General features: G+C 44.5%; 1 protein-coding gene across 1 annotated transcript; it reads right to left on the bottom strand.

Annotated features, from left to right (window-relative positions):
• Nucleotides 1-2087: 2087 nt before the first annotated feature.
• On the bottom strand, nucleotides 2088-10832 carry IL17C (interleukin 17C). The gene is made up of 3 exons (XM_035118782.2): nucleotides 10567-10832; nucleotides 3133-3477; nucleotides 2088-2337 (listed from the first exon to the last, which is right to left on the bottom strand). The coding sequence occupies exons 1-3, from the start codon at nucleotides 10830-10832 to the stop codon at nucleotides 2088-2090; spliced, it is 861 nt and encodes a 286-aa protein (XP_034974673.2).
• Nucleotides 10833-13951: the final 3119 nt, after the last annotated feature.

The raw sequence follows: 13951 nt of genomic DNA, 5'->3' as shown, positions 1-13951 counted from the left end.
GGTTGGTGCTGTCCTGAAAAATGTCTCAACTAATGAAAAAAAAAGACATCACAGTTGAGGATTTATCAAGGAGGCTCAGTGAAATTCTGACAGCGTGTGCAGGGTTTTTGAAGCATTTGCCTTAATTTTCGAGGTGGCTGAGGGGGAGTATCCTTTCTTTCACTCCACAAATTACCTCAGGAATGGTCTGCACTCTGCAGCCACCCCAGCTGCCAACATGTCAGTCAAAGCTCAGGAGAAAACCTCATGAGGTAGCTCCTCCCATGGGACTCTGCCAGATCAGAAAGTGTGGGCAGCTGGTGGGTGCTGAGGAGTGCTGAGGAAACATTTTACCAGTAAGTAAGAAAGTAAATATGTAGTGCCCTCGGCCACCTCAGATGGATAAGGTAAGCTCAAAGCCCCACACCCAGAAAACGTTCTTAAATGCCCTGAGAACGAAGCAGAAAAAGGGAAGCTTCTTTTCACAAGGGAAGAAAGGTTTTCTAGGGAGTGGGGGACACATTTCAAGGCAGCACCAGCTGGGATTTGGGCAGCAAGAGATCACAGATATGGACTCAGTAAATTCTCGGCAAAGCCTTGGAGAGCTACTAGGGAACAAAATCAATAAATAACGAGAACAAGCACTTGATAACTTCAAACATAAATAATATAAATACAAACAACAATAAATAAATAGGTCAAAAACAATCATATGGGGAGGAGCTACCAGGATCAGTTCCTTCCATCAATGCTCGTTTTGCTGGTCCATTTGGGCAAATGGGGCACTGCCTGCCTTCTTTCTTGCAATCAATCAGAAAGTGGCTCTGCCTGTCATTGGCTGTGGCACCACCCTCTGTTGGTTTCCCTGCCTGCTGCCCTACCAGCCTCAACTGGCACCAGCCACCAGTGCGTTCTACCTGAGTCAGGTAGAGAGTCAGGAGGACTTCAAAAGATACTGTTGCCTTAAGCACCTGCCATTTACTGCAGAAATTCTTTTTCTTTTTTCTTTAAAGAAAAGATTAAAATGGGGAATCATTAAAACGGGAGGTGTGCTCTGGGGTCATGTTTGCGGAGGGGCAAAACATCAACACACCTTTCCCATAACATAACATAACATAACACAGTCTTTATATGGCAGGTATTTAAGGTCACCAGATGGGTGCTTCCCTGTTCCTGTGCTCTAAATCGCAGGTGTTAAAAGCACAGAGGTGGTTATCCCCAGAATAATTATCTGCCCTTTAACCATTCGTGGAAGGCAGAAGGTCTCAAGAAATGCCTCTTTTATCAGGAGGAAGGCATGTGCCACTCTGAGTGGATCATTGCACTGGGGATATTTTGGGTTATTAGGAACACGGGAAAGTGCCTTACACTGAGTAAGACCATTGGTCCATCTAGCTCAGTATTGTCCACACTGGCTGACAGCAGCTCTCCAAGATTTCAGGCAGACTTCTCTCCAAGCCCTACCTGGGGATGCCAAGGGTTGAACTGAGGACCTTCTGCACTCAGAGCAGATGCTCTACCACTGAGCTACAGCCTTTCCCCTTATCCTTAGGATGCAGAAGGGTAGCCAATGTTAGTTTGCTACAGCAAAAGCAATGCAAGAGTCTTGTGGCAAAATTAGAAGTGGACTGTGGTCCATGGAAACTACCGCCATTTTAAAAAGAAAAATCTTTAAGGTGCCGCAAGATTGTTATTATTATTGCTCTTAGGACTGCAGTTTCTCCATTGCTCCCTCCTAGTGAAAAAGTGCTGACATGTCCCAAGGCTGGGACAAATCTGATGGGTGGGACCAGGGACTCTAGGCTATGAGGGGGAGTAGGGATAGGGAACCTGATTAAAATCCCTTCCTGACCTCCAGGGATGACTCAGAGCTGTTGGGCAGCAATTTTGTTATCATCATTACATTGATACCACACCCTTCCTCCCAAAGCAACCCAAAGGGGCAGGACCACAATAATCCTTAGAGTTGAAATGAACAAGTGCTTTAAAACAAACACAATGACTGGGACATGTGATGCTGCTGAATTCAGAGAAACAGATTTAGATTTGGACCATGCTGCATATGAAACTGCTCCATAGGAGCATTGGTTGCGCAGACTGTCACCCGCTCAGCTGCTGTATCGGGGGAGGACGCAGGCACAGGCTACGGGTACATCGATGTACTTCACCTCAAAGGTAAAGCCAGCAGCCTCGTCGTTGTGTTGGCACGGCTTGCGTCGCAGCACCATCATGTTCTGGAACACCGGCACTGAATTAAGCGAGGTCACCTCTTGTCCTGTCTTGACATCAATGCATCCTTTGCAAAGACACTCTGCAATGGACAGTTTGCGTGGATAGCGGTCCTCATCTTCATCAATACTGGTTTAAAAAGAATGGAGAAAGAAAAGTGAGCTAGGCGAACTCAAAACCACCACAACAGCCTTAATTGCATTACAACTGTCATGACTTCTATCTTCCCACCCTCGAGGAATTCTGGAAACCATAGTTTGTTGCAAATTCTCTTCCTTGCACAACAAGCCACTCTTGCCAGGACTTCTCCTTCCTCCAAGACTTCTCCTTCACCTCTGGCTCTCTTATATGAACTTGATGCACCCTCCGTTTCAACTTTTAAACACCTGCTGAAAATATTTCTATTCTGTCAGGCTTATTCCGGCAACTCAGAATATATATATTTCCCTAATAGTTGGCTGATTTCTGATTTTATCGTTATACCATTTCATATTTTTTATTGTAAAATCTTACATATAATTGTTGTAAACTGCTCTGATCTTTTTTAAAAAAACTCGAATAGGGGTATATAAAGATTTTTATAAAATAACAATGATAGGATGCACCATATTTGGGGTGTTTGGGAACAGATCCTAGCAAGAGTCGAAGAGTTGCCATGTGGGTTGGAGGACTATCATTTGTTGTGGTGTTTAGTACACTCACATCTGTCAGTGGCAGACTTTGGGCTCTCAAATTTCAGCAGCGCCCTATGTGACACTAAAATCTGGAACACACACACACACACACACAAACACCGCATCCTGTGCTCCTTTCTACAGCAGTGTGGTGCCCAGTGCGGCCGCACCGGTCATGCCCCCCTAAAACTGCCTCTGCACCTGTCCACTCGAGATGCTCACCCTTGCTTTTTATGTCTTGTGCCCTTACCGGTATGTCCATGGTGAGATGGAGCGCTCGTGGATTTCTCTGTTCAGAGTGCCCTGGACCTTCAGATCGGGGCAGCTGGTCTCGTGGTGCCTCCGCTGCCTCCGTGGACTGGCCTCTCCACTCTCCACGTAGGGCACAAGCTGCACGGGAGCTTGGCGTTCCCACCGTGTGGCCCTGCTCCGGAACAGCGAGGGCACGTACCCTTCCTGCACATCCTCTGCGGCAAAGCAGTTCTGGTGGTGGCGGTGGCGGCCGCCCTGTCCCTTGGCCTCTGCCCAGGCAAGGAGAATTAGGGCAAGCAAAAGGGACCGCTGGAAGGGGAAGAAAGAGATGCATATAACTATACTAGAGGGATTGAAGATAGTGGTTGGAGAGAAAACATTGTTCATCCATGCTAGGATTAATTGGGATACATCCTTAGTTCAACTAGTTTTGAACTTCTTTCTTACAGTATACTTAAAATAGAAGGGAGAGAGCTGTAGATCCATGGTAGAGCATCTGCCTTGTACACAGAAAGCCCTGGGTTCAACCCCCAGCATCCCAGGTAGGGCTGGGAGAGACTCCCTGTCTGAAGCCCTGGGCAGCTGCTGCCAGTCAGTGTAGACAATACCAAGCTAAATGAGCAAGGGTCTCACTCGGTACAAGGCTTCTCCCTATATTCCTATGTCCCAGCCCAGAGAGAGAACTGAAGTTTTCCGATACTCTTCCTCTTGAGTATTTTTTCTGTTTTCTCCCTTGTGTAGAATTTTTTAGATTGTAAGCTTGTTGGGTCAAGGGCCCTTTTCTTTATATTCCGCAGAGCACCATGGGCACAGGTGATGCTATATGCATGTATATATTTAAAATCATGTCTTAAGGCAGAAGATGTTGAATCAAATGTTCTGCACAGGGTTCTTTATCTTCTTGGTGTGATGTTCTGTTGGGCCTGTGAGATACTTTCTTTCTGTGTTCAGAAAAAAATAGTAACCTAAAGCTGCAATTCTAAGCACACTTTCCTGGAGTGAGCACCTTAAGGCTTAACTTCCTCTGAGTAAACACACATAGATCATAGAATTGTAGACCTGGAAGGGATCCCGAGGGTCATCTAGTAGTCCAACCCAGGGCAATGCAGAAATCTAGGTCACACATGGCAGATGGCCATCCAACCTCTGCTCAAAAACTTCCAAGCGAGAAGAGCCCACCACCTCTCCTGAGAGTCTGTTCCACTGTCAAACAGCTCTTACTGTCAGAATGTTCTTCCTGATGTTGAGTCGGAATCTCCTTTCTTGTCACTTGAATCTATTTGTTTGGGTCCTAGCCTTCGGAGCAGGAGAAAACAAGCTTGCTCCCTCCTCTGTGTGACAGCCCTTTATTTGAAGATGGCTATCTCCTCTCTGTCTCCTCTTTACCTGACTAAACATATCCAATTTCCTCAACCATTCCTCATAATGCTTGGTTTCTTTATCATCTTGGTCACCCTCCTGGGCACACATTCCAGCTTGTCAATATTTTTCTTAAACTGGAAGTAGTATTCCAGGTCTGACTAAGGCAGAATAGAGCAGGACTATTATTTCCCTGGGACGCGGGTGGCTGTATGGTCTAAACCACAGAGCCTAGGGCTTGCCGATCAGAAGGTCGGCAGTTGAATCCCCACGACAGGGTGAGCTCCCGTTGCTCGGTCCTAGCTCCTGCCAACCTAGCAGTTCGAAAGCACATCAAAGTGCAAGTAGATAAATAGGTACTGCTCTGGCAGAAGCACCTTAAGTCATGCTGGCCACATGACCTGGAAGCTGTACGCCGGCTCCCTCGGCCAGTAAAGCGAGATGAGCGTCGCAACCCCAGAGTCGTTCGTGACTGGACCTAACGGTCAGGGGTCCCTTTACCTTTATTATTTCCCTTGATTGGGACACTATACTTCTGCTAATGCAGCTTAGAATAGCATTAGCTCTTCTTTTTTGCTGCTGCTGCATCACACTGTTGACTCATGTTAAGCTGTAGTCTACTAAGACCCCTAGATCCTTTTTGCATGTACAGTAGTCCAGGTGTCCCCCATCTTATATTTGTGCAGCTGGTTCTTCTTGTGACATTACATTTGTCCCTACTGAAATTCATTTTGTTAGTTTTGGTTCTCCAATCTGTTGCGGTTATCTTGACTCCTGATTCTGTCTTCTGCGGTATTGGCTACCACACATAGAATTCACTGCACTTCATTTTATCATCCTACAACTCCATACACACTTCACTGGGAGTAAGTCCCATTGAACTCAGCAGGTCTTACTTCAGAATAGACATGTACAGGATTTCACCCATCAGTCTCTCCCCAATATCTCCCACCCGTCTTTCTCTTTCTCTCCCCCCTTCCTATTTTTTCAGATGTCTTTCTTCCACTGTCCCACACTAAGGGAGAATGAGTATGTTCTATTTTAACCTTACTTATCCACATTTTTAGGTCCAAGGTTATTTACTTTGTGATCATTTACCAGCACACTAGACTTTATCATATTGAAATAAGCCACAAATGAACCAATACAGCATATGCTTAAATGTTACAATTCTCTGATTTTAAGACACTTTCTTGTGAGTAAATCTGTTTGAATGGAACATACACATTCTATCGAGACACAGGAACATGCCGCGAGAGTGCTTAGAATCACAGCTTTAAAACAGATAGTGTTCATGTATGTGATTGAGTACAAAAGAATAATGAATGTTGTTCAGATAAGCAGTTTGACCATCAGCCCTGTTCACACGCAAGTCACAAAATCACTTTAGCAAATCACAACAGATAAGAAAGAAAAATAGGTCCAGACTAATGCTGAATCCGACTCATCCCATTTCCTTTCTGAAAGGCTGCTGCTTCTCCCTTGCCCTCCTCCAGCAGAGTGGAACCGTAAGAGCAAGCCGGGAGACCCTGAGCATTTCCCTCGGGCACCTGGAGGTGGCAGAGGTGGCATCCTTACCATCTTGGCTGATTCGGAAGAGGCAGTGAGCAGGTGCTGATGATGCTTAAGGTGGCTTGTCCAGGAGCTCCTCTTTCTCTGCCTCTTGGGCTTAGCTTCCCCTGGAGGGTGATTGTCAGTTGCAAGGGACAGGTAAACTGACTCCAGCTTGACACCTGTCTCCCATTTATATGCTGGGGAACAGGGATGTTACTTACACACCTGGAAACTCCAAGGCTCTCCCTCCTCCCTTTAGGGAAATAGTTGAGTCTACTCACTTCCTCCTCCCTTACCTAGCAGGGTTTCTTTATTCTGCAATCCTCTGGCATTCGTGAAATAGTTCTGTTATACTATGATTACTTATTTAACGACAGTGGGCGGGGAGCTGAGTAGTCAGGCTAACCTAGTCTTCTTCTTTTTTTCCCTAGCCCCTGCTAATGGTCTATTGCTAATAATAGATTTTACTCTAAATATCTAAACAGTTGTTTGATAGGATTTGTAAGGAGGGGGGGCACCCTTGGATGACGTGGGGCAGGGAAAGGGCATGTAACGCAATCAATTATCTTCTGTACACAACAAACATTGTTGACTGATCTTTCTAGTCTTCATCCTTTGTAGATGGGGAAGCGCATGCTGCATTAATTGAAAAGGCATCCTGAATCAAAAATATGAAATTTGATACACTGTTTGTTCCATTCTTTAATGAAATAGAATTAAATGGAGGCACCCAAGTGCTCCGTTTTATTTTGAATTATGCAGCAGGTATAACATTCTCTCTTTGCCGGGTGGGGGCACCTCAGCATATTTTGGGGGAATGCACCAGCTGGTGGGTTCCACAGAACTCTCTGTCATATGGAATGGAAACACAGAAGATTGTACAGACACTGAGAGCAGGAGGGGCCATACATATCAGTGGAGGAGAGAGGTCAGTGACGTTTGGCTGCTTTTTCATTCCATTCATTGAAGGGTTCTGTGAAACTCTAAAGCTGGCATACTCTGCAGCCAGCGTAACTTGGCCCAATAAAGAAATATATACCTGACTGGGAGAGGGGGTGGTTTTGTACACACCGTACACTTAAAGCACATCACCTCACTGCCCAAAGTATCCTGGGAACTGTAGATTATGAAGGGTGCTGGGAATTATAGCTCTGTGAGGGGTACTTCTTCAGTTCTTTGCTTGAATCCTTCCTGGAAAATGGTGTCAGCTTTGAGGCATCCTACCGTTGTCCAAATCCCATAACACCCTCTTGCTTTAACACTTTAACACTAATCACTGTTCTGTTAGTCACTGTTATGCTTAGTTCTTTACTATCACTGTTATGATACCGGTAGTCACTGAAATATATTTACCCTACTTTGTGGGCCCTTCCAGACTGGTGTTTTATTACGTGTGGATTCTGCAAAATATTCTTGACACAATAATTATTGTTGTCCGGAGAGGCTCTAGCACAGCAAAAGTGGGACACAAAATAAACCAGAACATTTGTGGTATTAAAGTTATAGGAATTCAGCAGGAAGTTATGGGACACACACTGATTGGAAGCAAAGCAGTATATCCGACCCCAACTCCTGAAGGCAAAGACAGTATTGAAAGAGGGATTACAGATAACCACCCTGATCCCAACACGAGCACAATAATGACTGCACAGTATTTATCCCTGCAGAAGGAAAGGCAACACATCACTTTTCCTTTTAAAAAAAACCAGGTGGAATCTTCCAAGGGGGGATATAGGAGGATTCAGATGCATGTCTCTGTCTTCACCATACATTTACTCCTTCTTTCATTTTTTTTAAAAAAATATTTATTGCCCACCTTTTTTTCTCAAAGTACATAGTTTTCCTCCTCCCTTTTTATACCCACAACAACCCTGTGAGGTAGGCTAGGCTGAGAGACAGTGACTGATTGAGTAGGGATCTGAACTGTGTTAGAAATTAAGATATGAAAGCTAGGAGCTAAATGGCACCTTAAACTTAGGTTATGGGCGCAACAATGGAATGTCTAAGCATGCCTTTTTTATAATGAGAATACAAAGCTGAAAAAGAATGAACTGCAGCTAAAATATTATGTTCATTTTTCACAGGATCTTCTAGTCCTTCCCCTGCCCACCCCCTAATATTCTTAAGAGGGTCTCTTCTCCAGTCTTCAGATTACAGTGGTACCTCGGGTTAAGAACTTAATTCGTTCCGGAGGTTCGTTCTTAACCTGAAACTGTTCTTAACATGAGGTACCACTTTAGCTAATGGGGCCTCCCGCTGCCGCCACCACATGATTTATCTTCTCATCCTGAAGCAAAGTTTTTAACCTGAGGTACGATTTCTGGGTTAGTGGAGTCTGTAACCTGAAGTGTCTGTAACCCGAGGTACCACTGTAGCTGGAAGTGGGGAGGCAGAAAAAGGTCCTCCTTTCCTTCAACTCTGCAGTTTTACTCTGAAATTTTAGGTGCAGTACTGCGCCCAGAACCCAGAAACTGCTCGCACTAATGAAATTCTGTCACAAAATGCGCCTAGAACAATGGGAGTTTTGAACGCTGGATTTGAACCCTAGCTCCCAAGTTCTCATCCAACACTCTTACCTACATCACACTTGTGATAAAAATGCAATGAATAAATAAATACATTGAACACCCATGTAAAATATTTTCTCCCACCGTCTCATAGATTTTATCCTGATGGTCTGTTCATTATGCTTCTTTGAAACTCTGAAATGCAAATATGAAAGTGAAAAAAGTTGGATTCGCAAACCAGGGGATTGTGTGAGACTTTCCATCCTCTGCGTGAAATGGGGTTTTTTGTTTGTTTGTTTTGTTAGTTTGTATTTTTCCAACAAACCCATTTTTAGTTTCTAGTTGAGTGTCTTTTTTTTTTGCAAAACAGGTTTGTTCATTCATTGATGTTTGATAGGTCCATATTTGCTCAGTTAGCTCATTCATTCATTCACATTTTATTCCCTTGTTGGCTTGTGATGTGGGAAAACAAACACATCCGCAAGGACGCATGAAAGCCACTGCGGTGATGGGCACTGTCTTTCAGCCTAATCAACATCGTGGGGCTGCAATGTGAGGTCAGACTTGGGAAGGCAGAACCGCATCCACCATTCTGATCTCCTCAGAGGAAAGGCAGGACATAAATGAAATAAATAAATAAGCAAAAGAAATACAGAATGGCCAGGCTAGATTGGAGCAAAGGCCTGCCTAGTACAGTGCCCTGTTCCCAACGCTGGCAAGGAGGGCAGGAAGACAACAGCCCTTCCTGTTGTTTGCATTCCAGTAGCTGGCATTCAGAGGTAGACTGCTTCTGAGTGTGGATGCTCCATACCCATTGACAGACTTGTTCTCCTTTTTTTTTTATCCTGGTAGAAAGCGACCAGGGTTCACTTTCCAGCAGCATTTGAAACCTGACCCACACAAAACAGCAGGTGAAACCTGACCCCCACACAACCACATAGTTTAAACACACAAATAATAATAATAATACAGAAATAGTAACACATGTATTTATTTTTTAGTAATTTTGCTTGAAGTTCACGTTCCTTTTCTCCAAAGGCTCCCCTCCCCATGGTTGTAAATATTTATTTCTTTTTGACATCCATTGTGGTTTGACGAGGTTTAAAACACCTGAGTAAAACACATTAACTCTGAAACATTACCATATCCAATAACAAGGCAGCCATGAATAAATTCAGTGTTATATAGGTTGGACATGGGACATGGCTAATTCCTTATTCAGAAGGGTGCATTCTATCTAGCTTCATAGACATTATAAACATCAATAATGTTTCAACGACAATACATTATAAGTCATCTGGCATTGTAGATTCTCTGTGCTTATTTGGCTCAGTTTTACAGATGGTGAAAAACTGAGGCTTGGAGTGGGTAAGAAACTCTGCTCTAACTTTCCCTTCCCCGGCTTTCCGGGGACTGTGGCGTGTTAAGGGTGCTGAGAGTTGTTAGAAGACCCCTCTTTCCCCTCAGAGAGCTACAATTCCCAGAGTGGTTTAACTGTCAACCCCTCTTCCCAGGGAACTCTGGGAATTGTAATTCTGTGAGGGTGGAGAAGGGCTGCCTAACAACGCTCAGCACCCCTAACACACTACATTTCCCAGGATTCTTTGGGGGAAGCAAGCCATGCCTGTTTGAAGTGGCATTGTAGCGATTTAACCATATGGTGCGGAGGAGGCCTTGGCGATCTATGTCTGTTGCTCACTGTGGATGTGGGCAGGGCGCTTAGGCAGAGTCCTTTGGCCGAGACAGAGTGGTAGAGGTTTGAGCACCCGACTTTGGGCGAAGTGACATCACAGGAAGCCGCCTTATATCAAGCCCAACCATTGCTCCATACGGTTCACTGCTGTCTCTACTACACCGACTTGCAGTGACTCTCCAGGGTTTCAGTCGGGGGCCATTTCCAGGACGCCATCTGGGATTGACCCTGGGACCTTCCTCATGCAAAACAGGCACTGGGCCACGGCCCTTCCTTCCTCCCTGCAACACACCCACCCCGCTTCCTTGAAGCGGCTCACGCATTGCGGTTCGCAGGTGAGCACGCTCGCCGGCCGCCCGTCACTCTGTTTCCTGGATCAGAGAAGAGCAGGCAGAGACAGGCCAGGCCGCTGCGCAAGGGGTTAATACTGTGCTCGGGCGGTGACGAAATTAGGTGAGAGTTCGCCTGGAGCCGCAGCAGGTGGTTGAACTCTCTTGGGTCACGGGATCCTCGCAAACCGGCTGCGCAAGGCAAGGCGCACTGCACTCTCTCCGGCTGCGTCGTTCCTCGGCCTCGGTGTGTCATTCGCCTCTCTAGTGGGCGCGTCACATGCTCCTGCCTGGCCGGCTCAGGGGAAAGCCCCTCCACGTGGCCCTGCGCCGCGCCATTCCGTCTCAGCTCAGCCCCGAGTCATGAGGAAGAAGAAGAATGTGTCCAGGGCTCGTGATTGCAAATTATGGCGCGCATCCGAAGGGATTCGGGGCCTCCCAGTTCTAAATATGCTTAACCCCGTGACCTCTTTCATAGAGGAGATACTCGCCCTCTCGGCACCCGCTCTCCTCCGTCTACAATATGGAGAATGGCCTACCTTGCAGGGCTGTTGTGAGCAAAACCATGTGTGTGAAGTGCTTGGAACGCTCTCAGCTAAGAACGCGGGAAGAGCCGTGCTGGGCCTGGATCAGGCCAAAGAGGGCCCAGCATCCTGTTCTCGCAGTGGCCACCCACCCACAAGACCTGAGTGCAACATCAGCTCTCCCCCACTTGTGATTCCCAGCAACTGGCATTCAGAGACATACTGCCTCCCAACAGTGGAGGTAACAAGTGAATAATAATACTGTAATAATAATAATACTGTAGTAATAATAATAATAATAATTAATTTTGTATATCTGTGCAATCAGGAGGGTCAAAACAAACTACAGCTGTGTCGCTATAATTTGCTTTCAAATTCTTTTGTTGTTGTTCATTTCTATAAGCTGCTCAAAGCAATAGATAATAATTTTTAAACCCCCATTATAAAGCAAGAGCTAATAAGGAAACAGCAACTACTATCATAGAAAAAAAGTACAGTGTAATCCCATTCCTGTTTCTCAGAAGTAAGTCCTAGTCAATCCATCTCAGTGGCTGCTCCCAGACTTTGGAACTCCCTTCTTAGAGAAGCAAGACTGGCTACTTTTTCTTCCACCTGCAGGTGAAGACTGTTTTATTCCTGCAGGGTATTGGGAACTGGGAACGAACTGGGAACTGGAAAGGGATTTTAAGAGTGCTGTGCTGTTTTTATCTGTATTTTAATGGGTTTGTTTTTATATCCATTTAACTTTGCTATGTTTTAAATCCTTTCTAAGCACCAGCTTTTACCGTATATATGTATGTGTATATATATATATATATATATATATATATGTATCTGACGAAGTGTGCATGCACACGAAAGCTCATACCAAAATAAAAACTTAGTTGGTCTTTAAGGTGCTACTGAAGGAATTTATTTATTTTGCTTCGACTCAGACCAACACGGCTACCTACCTGCGTATATATGTTGTTAGCTTTCTGCGTTTTATTCATGTTTGCTTTAATTTTTGTGAGCCGCCTAGTCCTGGTTCTGGGAGAAAGGCGGGATATAAATAAAAGAGTAACAATTTTGTGGGTCTTCTGGGTAAGTGAGGTTAGGATTGCAGCCTTTGCCATGGAGGGCAGAGGGAATCTTAGAGCTGGATGGAACTTCAAATGTTACCTTGTCCAACCTGTTGCCAGTGCAGGGAATCCTGTTGGGTGGTCTTCCTTAGGCTCTGCTCAACAACTTCTGAGAAAGAAGAGGGCTGGTACCACTTTGGTGGCGAATAAGGGCGAGTTACCCAACCGTTCATAAGAACATTATTTAATAATCACTCGGGCTTCCGCTCTCTCTCTCTTTTGATGACTTACAAACTATGTGAGAATAAATTAGCACCTGGTCATGTGGTTTATTCATTCATTGAGAATGTTATCTTGATCACCAAGTACTAATTGCGTATTAATTAGGAAGCAGAGCCATTTGAGCAAGAGATTGGGATGGGCTTTTGTAACGTATCTGATAGAATGTTTTGTAATGTATTTGACAGAATGTATTTGATAGAATGCTTATTTTGTTTATGTCTCTGAGGCAATCACTGGCTTGAAAATCAGCGAGTTCCACTTGGAAAAAAAAAACTTCGCTTGCACCTTCTGGTACCACTTCAAATGGATTCTGAAACGTTATCATTTCCTTTCTGTGCTTCTGGCAATCGGTGATTCTGTTCTGAAATCCCACCTGCGGTAGGTTCCATGTTTCAACATGGAATTATGAATTCCCACCTTCAGATTTTAGTTCGTCGCTGCATGAAAAGTTTGAACAGCTATGTTCACTAACATGCTTCATAAAATAAAATAAAAATCGTTTTGCTTCCATAGCTTTCAACTCGGAATACATGTCAGACACAGCAGGCTTTCCTTTTCTCTGCAACCTTATATTAAAAGCGTTCAGACGCTCTGTGATATCAGGAAAGGCAAATCAAAAATCCATTTGGGGTCAGAAAGTAGTACTTCTCAACCTTATATTCTGCCTATGAGTAAAACATCAACTCAATGAAGAAGACTAAAATACTTTCTGAGGAGTACTAAGCCACCTGACTTCTGCATGGAGCAACAGGTCTCCATATTCTGCTTTTATCTCTGAGAGAATTTTTTTGAAACTGACAGTAATCAAGGCCATGATGCCGTAAGTGATTAACTCTGGATTACAACCAACATACATCACACCGTCTCACTGGGAGAATCTTACTGCAGAAGGCTTGCTAGTGGAGGATGCAGTGAAATTGCATGGGACATGTGCCATTTAATTTCATTGTCTCTTGACTGATTCCTGCAGCTGCACCAGTTTTACTTTCCACCAAGTTTCTTGCACCATCAGTTACAATGCCTCTCAAGTTATCCCAACTGAGACAAGATTTTCTACTGATTGACACACTTCACGAATGGGGTTGCTCTCAACTCTTCTGTAATTCTGAAGTTGCAAGCTATCCCGCTGCTAAAAATAGTACAGTAGTTGAGCAGTGTCTATGCCATTGCTCTCAGGTAATGCCAAAGAAAACTATTCCAATTTTTTTGCCTTGCCCTTGATTTAGCAATAGTAGTAGTCCATTTGTGTGCAATTTTTTATTTATTTTAAACAGTGCCGCCATTTGCAGACATCTTACAAAATGTTTAGCAGAGTAACAGTCTCAGGGGTTCAATATAATCCTTGAATAAATACGTAAAATATAAATAGTGTAGCTTCAGGGGCCAAAAGAATCATTGAATTAAAGAGTTGGAAGTGATCCCAAGGGTAATCTACCAAGGGTAATCTACCATGGGTAGGCAAACTAAGGCCTGGGGGCCGGATCTGGCCCAATTGCCTTCTAAATCTA

Source organism: Zootoca vivipara, chromosome 6 (genome assembly GCF_963506605.1).
Source record: "Zootoca vivipara chromosome 6, rZooViv1.1, whole genome shotgun sequence".
Lineage (NCBI taxonomy): Eukaryota > Metazoa > Chordata > Lepidosauria > Squamata > Lacertidae > Zootoca > Zootoca vivipara.
This window is presented reverse-complemented; position numbering and strand designations above follow the sequence as displayed.